Source organism: Octodon degus, unplaced genomic scaffold (genome assembly GCF_000260255.1).
Source record: "Octodon degus isolate 3935 unplaced genomic scaffold, OctDeg1.0 scaffold00297, whole genome shotgun sequence".
NCBI classification, from domain to species: Eukaryota; Metazoa; Chordata; class Mammalia; order Rodentia; family Octodontidae; genus Octodon; species Octodon degus.
Window position 1 is genome coordinate 1,819,319 of NW_004524873.1, and position 17,892 is coordinate 1,837,210.

General features: G+C 38.4%; 1 protein-coding gene across 1 annotated transcript; it reads left to right on the plus strand.

The window, feature by feature from the left end:
- The first annotated feature begins 2,124 nt into the window (after positions 1–2,124).
- On the plus strand, positions 2,125–3,048 carry LOC101568824 (olfactory receptor 2K2). The gene has a single exon (XM_012512977.1). It carries the CDS (start codon positions 2,125–2,127, stop codon positions 3,046–3,048), a length of 924 nt encoding a protein of 307 aa, XP_012368431.1.
- The last annotated feature ends 14,844 nt before the right edge of the window (positions 3,049–17,892 follow it).

Genomic DNA, 17,892 nt, shown 5'->3' on the forward strand with positions numbered 1-17,892 from the left:
TAAGAAATAATATAGCTAATAAATGAATAAGAATCAATTATTGTGATGGAAAAATATAGAACTTCTAAGGAGAAAAGCAAAAACTCTATGTTCTATCACCGCAGAGAGAAATAATGCTGATAAAAGTTCTCTAGAATACTTAAGGGACATTCAGTGTCACCAAGAATGCTTGGACATGCAATGTGGGATTAATGCCTAAAACAGAAAAAAATAAACAAAAAACAAAAGTCCTTATTAGCAGGCTGGAAATGAGATAGAGTCGAGGGAGAAGCCAAAGTAAGTATGTGATATAAGAAAAGAAATTGAAAAACATTTTTTTTTTTCAGTGCTGATGTTTGAACCCAGGGCCTTACCTGCTAGGCAAGCGCTCTATCACTGAACAGTGTTTCTAGCTCAAGTCTGAACATTTTGTGCTCTTGTCATACATAAAATCAGATGTAGTTACAACATCAGCATCTTCATAATCGCTTTGCCAGCTTTTTAAATATTGAAAACTGGGAGAATGAGTTCATTGACTGAAATTGAGATAGAAGGGGAAAATGACAGTGGCGAGAGAGTGAAGGCTGAAATGTAACATTCGCTGTAGGATTGAAGGATTCATCCATGAAATGAAGAGCAGGAAGAGGATGGTAGTGTGCGCAGGTGAGGTGACAATGCACGGAACTGCCAAGCACAGGTATATTTGATAATAGGATGGAGAGAATTAGCAGAGGAAGAAAATCTTTGAAAGTAATAAAGAGGAATATAAGTAAAGAAGTAAGGTAAATTTTCTCAATTTTTTATTAATATTGTGATGTGTAAAAATACTTTAAGTGATTTACTTATAACAATATAATTTTCATTTATTCTTTTTTTTTTTTTTTTTTTGCAGCTTGGGGGATCGAACTTGGGATCTTCCATTTGCCAGGCAGGCACTTATGTCACTGAATCTTTAATTTTATATTCTAAGAAATGTGATTGTTTTCTAAAGGAGTTTAATTTCTGCATTTTCTAGATGTTTATGACTTTTATAAGTATATTACCTGTGTATAATTTTTACAATCACAATGGTATGGGGTTCAATAAAGAATTAAACAGTATAATGGACATACCAGTGTTTAAATGAAATGGGTTACTTGTGTGACTTAAAAATTCAATCTTATGCATAATCATAATGCTTTAAGCAATGGTGATACCCTTTTTCAAAAGAGTGTATGAACCCCTAAGTTGTTAGCTGGAAAGGAAAACCTCATTCAGACTCAGACCTTCATGAGTATTAGTTTAAAATTTATTTATGGGTTGCTGTCATCATTCCTCTTTCAAGGAAGATTATTGCTAATTTTTTAAAAAAAGTTTAATTTATTTTAATGAGAAGAAAAGATCAAATAGCAGTGAACAGGGTAGTAGGACAGTTACAATAATTAATGCATTGCATATTGCCAATTTTTAAAGTACATTATGAGCCTTCTTTCCCTTACTTATCTGGCTTAGTTTTCTAATTTGTGCTCAATACTTTATGCAATGTAAGTTATATTTCTCTCAATCAGTCATTTTTGAATCTTTATTTATTTTTTATTTTTGACAGAACCAGGGACTGAACTCAGGCCCTTGTGCTTGCCAGGGAAGTGCTTATTCCACTGAGCCATCTCTCTAGCCCTTTGAATCTTTATTGAAAACCTACTGTGTGAAAGGTAGGTTTATGAGCTGAGATTAAAATACTGAATAAGTTTTCAGTATATAAGTTTTAGATTCATTGTTCTCTGAATTTTTTAATTAATTTTATTGAGAAAAACATTGCAATGTGACAGCTTCCCAACAGGTTGATAGGAGAGTTACAACAATTAATACATTGCATATTGTTGTCTTTGTAATAATCATTCATAGCACAAGATGCAGTCATGATATCCTGTCCAAACACTATTAGTCTGTTCTCTGAATTTTGTTGTGGAAAAATCAACTTTTATGTAGTTTATATCTGCTTGTCTCACTTAGATCAATATGCACCTATTTTGTGTTTTTGAGCAGTAAAATTGTCTTCATACTAGTAAGAGCAGGTTTGAGTAAACTTATACTTTATCCATTTCTTTGTGTCTTTAGATGAAATGGAGAGAATCATAGTAAATAATTCTAGATGAAAGAAAGAAAATGCAACAAGAGAATTTCACCATTTGGAGCTTTTTTTTCCTGGAGGGATTTTCTCGATATCCAAGATTAGAGATTGTTCTCTTCATCTTCAGCCTCATAATGTATCTGATTACCCTCTTGGGTAACAGCACTCTTATTTTGATCATTATCCTAGACTCACGCCTTCAAACACCCATGTACTTCTTCCTTGGAAACCTCTCTTTCATGGATATCTGCTACACATCTGCCTCTATCCCTACTTTGTTGGTGAACTTGCTGTCATCCCAGAAAACCATTTTCTTTTCTGGGTGTGCTATACAGATGTACCTTTCCCTTGCCATGGGCTCCACGGAGTGTGTTCTGCTAGCAGTGATGGCATATGACCGCTATGTGGCCATTTGCAACCCACTGAGATACCCCATTATCATGAACCGACAGGTCTGTGTACAGACGGCCAGCATCTCCTGGACGATGGGTTGTCTGACTGCTCTGTTGGAAAGCACTTTTGCCCTGAAGACACCTCTCTGTGGGAACCTCATTGATCATTTTACATGTGAAATTCTGGCAGTGCTAAAGTTAGCTTGCATGAGTTCACTGCTCATGGACACGATCATGCTGGTGGTCAGCATTCTCCTCCTGCCCATCCCAATGCTCTTAATTTGCATCTCTTATGTTTTCATCCTCTCCACTATTCTGAGAATCAGCTCAGCAGAGGGAAGAAGCAAAGCCTTTTCTACCTGTGGTGCACACTTGACTGTGGTGATTTTATATTATGGGGCTGCCCTCTCCATGTACCTAAAACCTTCTTCATCAAACTCGCAAGAAATAGACAAAATCATTTCATTGCTTTATGGAGTGCTTACTCCTATGTTAAACCCCATAATTTACAGTTTAAGAAACAAGGAGGTCAAAGAGGCCATGAAAAAGCTGCTGGGTAAAATATAATTGTATGAAACACATGACTATCTCTGACTGGAATCCTATAGTTTTACCAAGGATGTGGCTCTTTTAGGACTCACCAGAGAAATTCCAGACAGTATACAAGACCTTAGAGCTCTGACTTGAACTTTACCTCGATAGTCTTAAATTGTTAGGTACAAAGCAAATGCACAGAACCATAGCAGGTTACAATCTGCATTTATCAATATTTTCTGTGTTTGGTGTTTCATGTAAGAAGTTTTGAGAATTTGAGTCATCAAATGTTTGCACTGGGAGGAAATTTTGGTAACATTAAAGTCAGTAAATGTTAGTGTCAGAAGAAACGTACACATCTTTTTTGCTTAAATCCTTTTTTGAACGAGATGGGAACATAAACAAACAACATGGATAGTACATATTGGCCTTGATTGTGGAAGTGAGAAAAAAAATCAAAGAAAAGCTGGAAGATTTGCTTAACAGCACACATCTTCAGAACTAGGACACCAGCAGTCTCCTGATTTGGCCAGAGTTTATTTTATTACATGGTGGTAACTCCCTGACTGCTCTTGTTATTGAAAACTCATTTTCCCAAGTAGTGCATCCAATTCCCAATCTAGTGATACATACTAGATTTGTTCCCCTGCCATTCTTGTTTGTCCAAGTACAGAGATATGTATGCAAATTTTATCTGCATCTATATCATTATACTTCCCACATACTAAGTGTTTTTTATGCATGCTTTTATATTTTTCATTGGATGATTGAATTCACAAGGATTTTAATATACTTTTTATGTTTATAACAGTCATTCAATAAATAGGTTTATCACATCCTGTAACTCAATGGTGTCCCAAATTTTCTGTTCAAGGAGATTATGGGGCCACAGAGGAAAGTGATCGATAATGTAGAGTGTGCCTAAGGAGAGTCATCTAGAGAGAAAACATTCTCTCAGGCTTTCACAGAGAGCAAATTGGTCAAGCAATGGCCGTGACTCATCCACATGTCTGACACTGACAAAAGATCTACAAATTGCGGTACACAGTTTCAGGGTAAATCCTGAGGGGATTTCATTGCCCTTGTCAAGTACAAAAGTTACATTTTTTGTTGTATAGGTCTTGCTTTAACTTGATCTTAACCACCCAGCAGAAAAGTATAAACACAAGGTATAAAAAATAAAGCCATATTAATATGCTGAGTTGTGAAAGGCTTAAGTCAACAACTTCTGACACTGCCAGTTGCACAGATAACCCACTACTATTATGAATCATTGGACTATACTGGATTATTTTGCTGAATTCACACAGCTCTAATATTTGAATGTCAATGGGACACCCATCTTTGACAAAACTAAACAAAAAAGGGGGATATAAATGAAGGTCCATTTTGTAGTAAAAATATATATATATCTGTATATACAAAACAGGATAGATTATACAGCTATTTTCTCTTCGTTCAATGAGAAGAAAGATTTATACTAATAGTGTTTAGAAAAGATATCATGTTTGCATCTTGTACTATGAATAACTACGATGAAGACAACAATATGCAATGAATTAATTATTGTAACTGTCCTACTAACCTGTTTTGAAACTGTCTCATTGCTGTTTCTTTCTCAATAAAATTAATAAAAATACATTTAAAAATAAATATTTATCAACATAATTAATAAAATATTTACTTCATTACAAAACAAACATCATGATGCATATTATGAAGAAGAAATAATAAAGATGATAAAAATATGTGCTTTGAAAACAAGTAAAAATTACAGATACAGTATTTAAGTTAATTGTATTAAATCTTTTATTTGTATAGAAATATTGCTTATTTAAAATACAAATTCGGGGCCCTATTACTGGGTACTGTGACTCTATCACTCTAGGATAACCTAGTGATCCACATATATTGTAGAGTTGCAAGAAATTCTATTGTGAGATGATGTGACTTTGTTTCTAGCAAAGATCTTATTTCTCTGTTTTATTTTTCTGATTTTTAATTCTCTCCTTTTCCTTCCTTATTTTTCTCCTTTTCCTTTCCACTGAAATAGGAAGTGATTATGGAGCTATGATGGTAATGAAAGGTAGATGTTGTGGGGAAGAATAGGGGCTGTTCTTCTAAGAGGGCAGGGGAAACTTTCTGCATATGGAACCAAAAGAAGGCCAACATAATAGAGGAGCAGGGAGAGAAGGAAGTGGGGCAGGCAAGGAGCCTGTGGAGGCAGGCCAGGAGCAGGCTACCTAGGCCTTAAAGATGTTAAATATATTAAATTGCCACTGAATGGCTTGAGCATTTGTTTAGCAAGCATTTTGATGGATAAGTCCTCTAGCTACAATATGGAAAATTGATTATGAAAGGCAAGAGTTGATACAAGGTAAGCAAACAGGAGAAAACTGTAGTGGAAGTTTGAACTTACACAGTAGCAGCAGAAAAAAAGGACAGTGGTAGATTGAAAGCTATTTTAAAAAGTAAAACTGACAGTTTAAGAATCAGCAAGGTTAACTGTGGTTGAGGTGAGTGGAGAAGATATTGAAGATGACCCCAGGATTTCTGTTGCAGAACAGAAGAATAATGGTGTCATGAACTGACAGAAGGAACACTCAGAGAGGAGCAGTACAAGTTGAATAGTGAGACATCATTTGTGTTTCAGGCATGTTGAAGTTTGTCACTGAGTTATACAGTGGATATCAAGGAGTTGGCTGGACGTGGTGGTCAATGTAGAGTGGAAAGTTTGCATGTATAGCATGTAATTTAAGTAGTGAAGTTGGTGAATGAACATTAACTAGGAACAGAAAACAGAGTGAAAAACTTAAACCTAGAGGAATGGTAATATTATTCAAAAGCCTACTAATTAGAGAAAGTGACTAAGGAAAGGCACCCCTTGGAGTACAGAGAGGGTAGAAACATGGAGGCAGCTTCCAATATTAGATTAAGTGAAGTAATAAAATTCTTCTCGGGCTCACTAATAGGAATTAAAAATCCTATCTTTAGAATGCATGGAGCAATTGAAGACTTTGAAAAAGAAATGGTAGCAGGAAGACTCTGGAAGGAAAATGGAATTCCAAGTATGACCAAGCCAGTGGTGAATTTTCTGTCCTCTCTTCTTCCTCCAACATGTCTTCACCATGGGAACTCCAGAATAACCAGAAAGTAAAAATCTATTAACTGGAATCACATATGACCATTTCAAGAGAAATTTTAAAAGAAGTTCCCTAGGTCCTCATAACCTTGCTAAAAAGAGGAAATAGGCCTCTAGCTATCAAAAATGTGATGTTCACTGATACCTCCTTTTTTCTGATATGCTTGACCTCTCAGGAAATCCTGTGGTGGCAATAGCAGGATCAACTGTTGTGGCTGGGAAAGTGTTATGGCTTGTGTCTAGTTTCCCCCCGAAAGCCTCAGGCAGTCATGGGCAGCTTCTGGAGTCTGTGATTGATTCTTGATCTAATGTTGGGATTGCAGGTGTGAGTGCTACATGCTGGTCCTGGGGTGGGTCATCTGCACTACAATGTAAGGAGGGGAGAGAGGCTAGCCAGCTGCTGCTTTTCCCCTTTGCTCTTTGCTCTTTGCACATCTGTCCACTAGATTTTAGTAGGGCCAAGTATCAATAATTAACATGCACTCTTTGCGTGAATGGCTGCTCTGTACCAGGTGCTGCTCTATGTGGGGCCATCTGAGTATGGGCTGAAACCTCCACTGTCAGCTAAATAAACTTTCCATCTTTAACCCTGGGAGTTGAGTATTTGTCCCAGCAATGAAAGAAAAGTAACTGAGAGAGAAGGCATCTGAAATTCATAAGAGGAACCCTTTCTCTAAACCAGAGAAACAAGAATTCCAAGGTAATAGGGAAGTCATTGTTGCTTCCTTCCCCCCTCTAGCCTCTCACCAGCTGGTTTCTGGGAAGATACAGCAGCTACATGTGCACTCCAGGTCAGGGAATCAAAAGCACTGGCTTTTAGCTAGGGGCCAAGTGAGGGAACTTCCAGGACATAGAAAATGAAACAGATTATAGAGAGGAAGGAGATCATGCAGAAAATCCTATAGAATTATGTATGAACTTCTAGGTCATTGTCAAGGTTGTACATGCATGGATCTGACATGAACTCTGTGTAGTAGGCTACTCTTAAGTCCCAAAACATGCCATGGATGCAGGACTTCTGTACAGGGAAGGGCAGATCTGAATAAGTCTTTGAAAATTTACCCAACACAAGACAGACATAAACTTGAATTCTGTGCTTAACTAGGTTAATTGATTCATACACACACACACACACACACACACACACCATAATTCCACTGGATTTTATTTTATTTTTCATGTATTTAGTACAGGGTCTACAGGGTTTTACTACACAGATCAGACTTGTAGTGTTTTTCAGCCTCCCAAGCACTGGGATTATAGGCATACACCATGATGCCCAATCTAAATCACCATCTCAGTGTGCCCCAAGGGTGGGGCTGGCACAGCAGACCTGGGATTGAACCCTGGCCCCTTATCAATACTTAAGTATCAATACTTAAGATGCTCTCCAAAAAACCATTCACCTATGAGGAATTATGAAATTCTCAGTATTTTACAAGGGAAAAGACAACACACGCCAACTGCAGCATGACAAGGATATTGGGATAATAAAAGAAGCTTTGTGGCAGATATTACAATTGTGCTCTAGGTAGGACAAACATTCTTAAAATGAATAGAAATAGTGTCTCACTAAAAATAGAAGATTAAGAATGAAACAAGTGAGAATTTTATTTTAATTTATTATTATTATTGTTGTTGTTGTTGTTGTTTTTGAGACAAAGTCTCACTATGCAGTCCAGGCTGGCCTCAAACTCACAGTAGCCTCCTGCCTTGGGCTCCCAAGTGCCGGCATTATAGGCACATGCCACAATGCCTGACCCTACAAATGGGAACTTTATTTTTTTGGTGGTGGTGGGGGAAACTTTAAAATTAAAAAAGCACAACTGAAATGAAAATATGTTTCTGGTAGTCAGGGCTTAAAAGGGAAAAGATTTAATGCAGGGCATATAATTAGTAGGATTATTTTATAATATTCACCAAAAAAAAAAAAAATCAAACACAAAAGAGTATGGGAGTTCTGTCCATATGCTAGAGACCCAAGGGCCTGCATACCTGCATACTACGGCAGTGCTCTGCACGAGTCCAGCTGGAGGCCTAGAGCCCGCAACAATGTTTCATGCAAGCCTGTATTAAGGATCTGTGCCAGGAAGGCTCAAAGGCCAGTGGAGGAAGCTAGAAATCTGTGCCAGCAGGCTGAGGAACCTGCACGGGGGCCAGGAAGCAACACTCGAGGTAAGGACCAGAGCTCCCCTTGAAAATGGCAGCAATGATGAGAACAGCTGAATTCATATTAGGAAAACCAGTGTGAGAAGCTTTTCCAGCAGAATCAACCGCATACCATCTTCCCCTCTTCTCTTGTGTGTGGTATCATGTGCTGCTAGGAATGGTTGCCCCTCTGCCACATCACCCACCTGGAGCCAGCTGATTATAGACTGAAAACTCCACAAACTGTGAGCTAAATAAATCTCTCCTCCCTTAATTTTGGACATTGAGTATTTTGTCTCAGAAACAAGTAACTAAGATAGTGCTTAATGGGCCCAGTCACAGAATGTAGACAGCAAAACAAAACCAAAACCAAAACCCACTGAAGAGCTAGGGAGATAACTTGGTGCTCTAAGTGCCTGTCTGGCAAATGGACAGACCTGGGTTCAATCCCTGGCACCACATGCTGTGCCAGCCCAAGAACACAGGGTGCACTGTGCCGGCCACTGAAACTGGTCATGGTGGCTCATGCCTGTAATCCCAGCGCTGGGGAGTCTGAGACAGGAGGATCAGTGTAGGTCTGAGTTGGGTGGTGAGGCCCTGTACCAAATATAATTAATTAATTAATTAATTAATTTTAAAAACCCACTGAATTTCAAGACAGAGCATCCAGTTTAAACAACAGAAACAAAAAGTTTGGAGCCCTTCCCTGTACACAAGCCCTGCATCCATGGCACGTTTGGGACTTAAGAGTGGCTTACCACACAGAGTTCATGTCAGATCCATGCATGTACAACCTGGACAATGACCTAGAAGTTCATACATAATTCTATAGGATTTTCTGCATGATCTCCTTCTTCTCTATAATCTGTTTCATTTTTTATGTCCTGGAAGTTCCCTCGCTTGGTCCCCTAGCTAAAAGCCAGTGCTTTTGATTCCCTGACCTGGAGTGCACATGTCGCTGCTGTATCTGTCCAGAGACCAGCTGGTGAGGGGTTGAGGGGCCAAGGAAGTGTTCTCTCCCTTCTATTTTTAAGAAAGTTGGGGTTTTGGAAGGATAAGTATTAATTTTTAAAATATTTACTAGAATTTACTAGTGGAGGCAGTTGGCTTTAGGATTTAGCTTTTGGCACCCCCCAAGTCAATATGAATTTTCTATTTTTTTCTTGACTCAGATCTGATAGTTTGTGTGTTTTCAGATTTAAGATTAAGAATAGTAAGATTATCTCTTGGTAGATGACATGATTGATAGAAAATTCTAAATAATTAAAAAGAAAGGTTGGAATATCCTTCTCTGACAAAACTAAACAAAAAAGGAGATATAAATGAAGGACCATTTTGTATCTGTATATTCAAAATAAGATAGATATACAGCTACTTTCTCTTAATTCAATGAATAGAAAGTTTTGTTCTAATAGTGTTTGTGGACAGGATATTGTGTCTGCATCTAGTACTATGAATAACCACTAAGAAGACAACAATATGCAATGTATTATTTATTGAAACTGTCCTACTAATTGGTTTTGAAACTGTCTTATTGCTATTTGTTTCTCAATAAAATTATTTTAAAAATTTAAAAAAATTAAAAAGAAAGGAAAACCAACTATCAGGATTAATAAATGAATTGAGCAAAGCCATGAGATGCAAAAACAATTACTAAAAAGTGATATTTCTGCATTCATAGGGAACAATCTGAATAGGAAATTAAAAAAACAATTCCATTTAAAATGGCATTAAAAAAGAATAATATATTCAGGAAAATTTGTGCTAAGAATTCAAAGTTGAAGATTTGTACACTAAAAGATACAAAATTCTTGAAATTGTAGAAGACTTCACTAATTGGACAGATATTCCGTGCACATGTACCAGAATTTTCATTTTTATAGTATCTTTAGTTATATTTTTGAATTTTATTAAAAATTGACTTTGTTGCATGTGGTGGTACAGCCCTGCATTTCAGATACTTTAGCAGCAAGGCAGGAGGAAGGCAAGTTCAAGACCAGCCTGGGCAATTTAGTGGGAACTTGTCTTAAAATAAAGTAAAAGAGGACTGGGAATAGGTAAGTTATAGAGCCTGGCCTGACTTGTACAAGGTCCTGGGTTCAACCTGAAGAAATGAAAAACAAAACAAACAAACAAAACCCATGCCTTTTTAAATCATTCAGTGATGTCAAGGTAGATTTGAGGATATACAGCCAGGCAATGGCTATAAAATCTAGAAAGAAGAGCATAGAGTAATTTGAGGAAATAAGGGCCAAGGCTATGGTCAAGCATCCAAAATGCTCAAGAACCAGTTAATTCACATATTTACATTCCTTATTTTTATTTTATTTTATATTTTTGCCAGCTCAGTCCTCCCTAAAGGCGGGGCTGATGTGGCATGTGGGGCCAGCAATCCAACCACAGTCCCCTGTGCCTGCCTAAGCTCACCTTAGCAGGTGCTTTAGACTGCTGAGCTATCTCGCTAGCCCCACATTATTTAAAAAAAAAAAATAGATCCCAAAAGTATCTCCATACTAACTTGAAATGCATAGGAAAGATACAAGGAGGATCCTTGAGGGGTTGAGTGAGAGAACATCTGACAGTGAACTAATAATCCACTTATAAGTTGAAATTTTAAACATTGAACTAGGCTATATACTGGTACATATATGTGTGTGGAATAATCTTTTAAGCAACACTTCTGTTCTGGCTTGTGTTGAATTAAATGCTACTAATGCCTTGTAGTTGCTTTAGTTTACTATAATTATAGTATTTCTTTCTGTTTATTTATTTATTTATTTATTTAGGGAAGGGTCTACAGGGTGTTCAGTGTCTCACTACTAGATCAGATGCATAGTGATACATCTGTTTACAGCCTCCTCAGAGTTGGGATTATAGGCACGGGTCACCAAGTCCAGTCTCAATTGCTATCTCAGCGAACCCCAGGGGCGGGGCCGGCATAGCAGGCCCCCATACCTGCTTGCAGGTTTTCTGTTTAATATTGAAAAATAGAGGCAGTGTGTGTTTTACCTGGAGGTCCCAACCCTAGACATGAGCAGTTATGACTTGTATTTAGATGTCCTGCAAAGCCTCATGTGGTCATAGGTGGATGAATCTAGAGCATGGGATGCTGGCATTAAGGGTGTATGATTACTAAATTAGTTCACTGATTTGTTTAGCATTGTTCCGAGTGGAAAATGGGAAGGTTTACTCTGGGTGTGAGTTCTACCCACCTTAAGGGCATATAGTCTTGACAGAATATAAGGACCAGAAAGAGTGCTGTTGTCATCTCTTGCTGCTTCTGCTTTAGTTGCCTTCTCCTTCCCATAAACTGTTTCTCCTCACCCTGCCCCTGTGCTATCCATCTGGCCTTGGAGCCAGCCAATGATGAACTGAAACCTCTACAAACTATGAGCTAAAATAACCCTCTACTCCTTTAACTTTGGGAGTTGGGTATTTTGTTTCAGCAATGAGAAAAGTAATTAAGACATGGAAGTTATGCCTCCTAAGACAATAAAATGGTCACTTCCCCTATAGAGAAAAAGTCAGTGCTTCCCTGAAGGAGAAATTCATAATAGTTTGAGTTACAGTATTTCATACTAATTGCTCCTGCCACAGAAGAGGTATGAGGCCTACAGAGCAGAGGTGTGAGGCCTACAGAGCAGAGGTAGTGGACAATTTAAGGATTGTGGTAGTAAGGGAGGAAACAAATAGAGCTGTGCTTATGTTTATTTCAACCACTTGAGGGCTCTGCCCTGAGACTGACCAAAATAAAAAACTGTATGATCTGCATTATTTTGTAGACTGTGAGACCTCAGAAATTTTGGGGGTCTTTTTATGCTTTCAAGTGGCTAACAGTGATTTGTGGTACTTTCTACAAATGAAGTCTCCTGAGCCTTCCTCTTGGTAATTCTGTGTCAGTAGATCTGGAATGGGATCTTAAAACTACAGTACACTTTTATAAGCTCTCTGGGTAATTCATGCAACTAGTTCAAAAGCCACATTGAGAGAAACAAATCCCATACTTTCCAGCAGAAGTATTATTTTTTAATTACTCTTACCTCCTTATGAGGCTTCATACTTGCAGTAGTAAAAGTATAGAAAGTTTCTTAAACTCTATTGCCACTCCTAGGACACTTAGATGAGTACTTTGAACTATGCTCATTCATCAGTTTTTCACTATTGCTCAAAAGGAGAAGTCAATTTCCCTCCTACTTCAAATTCCCCTTAGGAAGCTTTCTGAAAAAAAAAGTTCTCAGACAAAGTATTCTCAACTGTATTTTCGCAAGCTGGCTCCAGATCTAGCCTCCCTGGGAGGCTGAGTCCCGGAGTGTCTTATTTCACCTGTGTGTGCTTCCCGGGTAGTAGCAGCTCTCAGTTTCTGAATCTGATAAAGTCCCCTGAAACCCAGCTCCCTTTAGATCAGTGAGGGTTAGTCTGTGACTTGTGCTTGGCACAGCGGAATAGTGGCAGGATGAAGAACAGAGGCACTGCTGACAAAAATGTGAACGGCAGTTTCAGCGTAGTGTGTTCTGTTAACAAAGACACGCCTTGGGCTGTCAGGAGAGCCAAGTGGAGTGGCTGCTTCTTTCTCAGATGACCATGAGGAGGCCTTCTCTAGAGTGGTGGGGCATCTAGAAAGAGAGATGATGAGTTAGGCGTGGGCTCTGTGAAATTTACTACTTTGTAAGCAAATGTCATTTCCACTGTGACTCTAGCTTCTTCTCTCTCTTTCCATTGCCCTGCACCCAATGGACAGTGGATTAACCAGAACAGTAACTGCCTATATCTTTATCCTTTGTCCCTTTTCTTGTTGTGAAGGAAAAAATGTTCTTCTTTATTATATTAACAGTAGCACAAATCCCAGAGCACGACAAGGATAGCATGAGTCAGTACTATGTCCATAGTATCTATTAATTTTAGATGGAATGTATTAACTATATAATGATTATTGTGTGCTATCCTGGTCCACAAGAGGCTACTTACAGTATCATATTGCTGCCAACTGTGCTTGTAGAAGAATTAAGTATTTTATCAACATCCTTTTCCATTTTCCCTTTAGTATTTATTGTCTTTTAGGCAAAAGTTGTCATTGTGTTATGGCTTAGAGGTTCCCTCAAAGCCTCACATCTGGAGGTCTAGTTGGAAAAGGAAGTCATAAGTGCATGATTTGGAAGGTGTATTGTGTCCCATCCTCCTTGTCTCTCTGCTTTCTGGTCATCCCATGGGGAATGGCTTTCTTCCCCCATGTCACCTCCATATTGTCTCTGCCTTGGCATCAGCTGACCGTGGACTGACTCTGCTGAAACTGTGAGCCAAAATAAAATTCTCCTTTAATTATGGAGGTCAGTCTCAGGCACTGGAGATCACTGGTGTGGCGTGCCAGCCCTGCCCCCAGGGTGCACTGAGCCGGCAACTGAGATTGGGCATGGTGGCATGCACCTGTAATCCCAGTGCTTGGGAGTCTGAACAGGAGAATCACCACGAGTCTGATCTATGTAGTGAGACCCTGTAGGCCCAGTACTAAATACATTTTAAAAAATTCCTGTAACCCCCCTACTTTTGCAGGTTTATATCTGGTAACCTAAACAACTAACTTGAAGATAACAGGCAATAGGACAACCAGTGTCAAATTCCTGTTGCTTTGTTTAGAAAAGTTTTATATCATTTATGTTTTTTTTTTCTGTATTTTTAGGGAAGGGTCTACAGGGTGTTCAGGGTCTCACTAATAGATCGGACTTGTAGTGATTCTCCTGTTTACAACTTCCCAAGTGCTGAGATTACAGGCGTGCACCACCATGCCATCTCAATCACTGGCTCAGCATGCTGTGGGGCTGGGGCTGGCAGGGCAGGCCCCAGGGATCGAAGCCCTGGCCCTTGTGCCTGCTTGCAGGTGCTTTAATATGCTGAGCTATTTGACCAGCCCTCTAATTTTTTTAAAAAACCATTTTGTATTCTTAAAAAAAAAAGAAAAAAAAGAAAGAAAAAAAAGGGGGAGGGGAAGAAGAAGAAGCAGTGCCATCTCCACAATAAGGGCAGATGTCCATCCCCTCCTTGCGTGAAGATGCTGCAAGGGCCTCACCCCTTAAGGCAGCTTTTCCGCCCACCATCAAGACCTGGGGTCACAAGAGCCAGTGACTAATGTCACAAAGGTTGCCAGAGGCGGAACTGTTGAACTTGAAATGGAGTGAAAGGACATGGCCTCAGACATTCTGTAGTAAGTACCTGGCATTTTCCAGCGGTAGCAGGAAGACAATATGAACTTGAACTCTGTGGCACTGTAAAAAATGGGGGTTTGCAGAATTTAAAGCAAGAAAGTAAGAGTTCATCAGTTTAAAGTCTCTCAGCAATAGGATAAATATAATGTAAAATCATCACATGCAAATTTCTTAGGCATTTTTACATGACATGACTTCCCCTGTCTAAATAAAAAGAGATGCATCATTTTTTAAAGTTATACGTAGTATTTATTGTGACCAAAGAATAATACATAGTATGATCATGAAAGAGACTCAGTGTAAAGTCTCAAACTCAACTGTAATAACCCAAAATCTCTACAAAGATGCATCATTTTTTTCTTTTAAAGAAAAGAAAAATAAACAATAAAAACAATGGCATAGAATTTCAAGAACATTGTAGGAGAGTAACACTGGTTAGTGTATTAGTATATTGCATATTGTTGAGCTGCATCATTTTTAATTACATTCCATTATGAGACTAGGTCATAATTTGAATATTGTTTTGCATGTCTCCAAACGCACATTTTGTCCTCTCTTGACTGATTTCATGTAGCTTCGCTGCCAAGGAACAGATTTTGTCTTACTGTTCTTCCAGTCTGTCCATGTTGTTTGGATAAAGTTTGATGAGGTTTGCTACTTTTTATCAGCCTTGTTCTTTCTGTAGTAGATTTGTCACACATCCATTTGCTTTAGTGGAACAAAAACGAAGTGTTAATTTTCATTTATGTTGCTTTTACTAAAGTTAGTTCTGAAAACACAGCAGATTTAGTAAGATTTCTTTACTTAAAACATGGAGGCTTTGTATAAGACCTTAGTGGTGGCTTGAAGATTGCTGAAGTTCTTCAATGCTGTGCCTTGTTGTGGAGAGTGTGTTCAGTGAACACAAAAGTAAGAATTAGTTTTGGTAAGACAGAATGGTTCTGTTTACCATCTCCCCTTGGAAAGTAGAATATTGAATATCAAGTGTGCTTGGCCACATCTAAATATATTTCCAAAGCAACTCATGGAGGAAGTCTTTAGTTTTTTAACTTTTTGAAGATACCAGATAAGAAGAGAAGCATATGTAGTTTATTAAATAATGAAAAAAAAAACCCAGAGTTAAATAGTATGGACATGAATCAGATCCAGTGGATTTCTGATATTAATTTATAACTAGTGTGTAATTGCAAATGTTTCTCTTGTTCCATCAAACCTACCTTTCTCTTCTTACATAATTTAGGTTCTGTGGATTTTCTTGTATATAGAAGTCAGGATAAAACTTAGTAAGATAGGGGCTGGGGATACAGCTCAGTGGCATAAGTCTCTGCCTGGCAAGTGCAAGGTCCTGACTTTGGTCCCTGGTACCACCAAAAACAAACAAACAAACAAACAAACAAACAAACAAACAAGCAAACAAAAAATTTAGTAAGATAGAGCACCAACCTGAGATTCTTCAAAATAGTGATGTGAATGTTCATGAACAGCAGGATTAAAACAAAGAGGAGATAAGAAGTCCACATAAATTCTTGGCAAAACAAGAAAAGAAGGCTGAGTTATGCAAACAAACAAACAAACAAACAAACAGAACACAAAAAACAAAACAAAACAAAAACCACAGAACATGGATTATGGGGTCAGGGAGATAACTCAGTAGAATAAGTGCTTCCCTGGCAAGCACAAAGGCCTGAGTTCAATCCCAGGTTCTGAAAAAAAAAAAAAAAAAGGCTGGATGTTGTGGTTCATGCCTGTAATCCCAGAACTCTGGAGGCTGAAGCAGGAGGATAACAGTGAGTTCAAGGTCAGCCTTCTCTACATAGTGAGTTCAAGGTCAACCTGAGCAGTATACTGAAACTTTGTCTAAAAGAAAGACAAAAGCAAAAACAAAACCACCACCACCATAACAAACACAATCACAAACAAAACAAAATAAAACAAAACAAAAAAACCCCAAACAAAAAATACAAACAATAGAATGAAGATAGGAGAATGGAAATTCATGACAGATGCCCCACGTTGGGCCCAGCAGGAGGAATTCTACTAAGCATAACATGCACTGCAGTTGTCAGGCAATAGGTTGTCAGGGTTAGCTTTGAATCTCTAGAGCTGCAGACAAGTTCTTGATGCTTTTCAGCTGTTATATTCTGGAAGCAGTGAGTCTATTTCCTCCTCCTCCTCCTCCTTCTCTTCTTCCTCCTCCTCTTCCTCCTCCTCTTCCTCCTCCTCCTCCTCCTCCTCTTCCTTCTCCTCTTCTTCCTCCTCTTTCTTCTGCCTTTTCCTCTCTTTTTCCTTCAAAATGTGTATTTGTATCTTGCATTGTCTCTGCATCCTTTGACATCCTCTCCCTGCCCCTATTCTGATCTTTTAAAATGCCATATCATTAGTATAAAAGAACACAAATTTGTTGGTAAAGTAAATATGTTAACCCCACGAGACCATAAAAGAAATGTTCTATAGCTTAAAGGATAAATACATGAATTTGATCTAATTTATCTTTCTCCAACCAGATTTATTTTGGCTCTTAGGCTCATGGTAATTTTAAAATTCCACTAGGGGGCACTGTTGATCAGGAAGCTCCACAACAGTGCTTGACTGTTTCATATTAATGTTGAATTTGCAACTCCTTTCGTTTATGTAAGTATTGTATTTCACCTTCTGTGCTAACAGTAGGATATGAAAAAGATATGTGGATTTTCTTCCACTGCAAAAAAATAATGATGATTTAGAACACTGCTTGCTGAAACTTGGAGAAAGAAAGGTGCATATTTGTGAAGGAGTACTGATCTTTTTCTTTTGGCATTTCTGGGTTCTAAATTCACATTAGTGATACAGACAGTCTACAAACCACAGTTGTAGCAACCAGAGAAAGAAACAGGATGTGACCCCTTTTGTAAGACGCTCATAATATTCCCAAGGAGGCAAAGGAAAACTCCCATTCATCTGCAGCAGTGTACTCAGAATGTTCTTTTCTGTTGCTTGTCATTTTGGAATGGATTTAACTGTGGCTAAAAAGGTTACAGGAAGAACAGCTTCATAGCTAGAAATCGTGTTTTTTCACAAAACAAGTTCGCCCCAGATCAGCCTTGTGACCTGCCCCAGCAGGGCCCAGCCCTCTGACCCATGCCTGCTGGACAGCGTCTCTTCAGGACAGAAAAGGAATTCATGTTCCAAGTCCTTCCTGCTAGTTCTCTCAAGTCTGGTGCCTGCTCCGATGTGCAGTCATTTTTCTTTTTAAACAAGATACTGAACAGTAGACATAAAGACTCAAATCTATTCAACACATAATCAAATGTTTGGGATGACATTTGGGGTAAAAGGAGGCACAAATATTTGATCAACATCATAATATGCCATTGCAAAGTATAAAAAACCAATTAAGATGATTTATTTTTT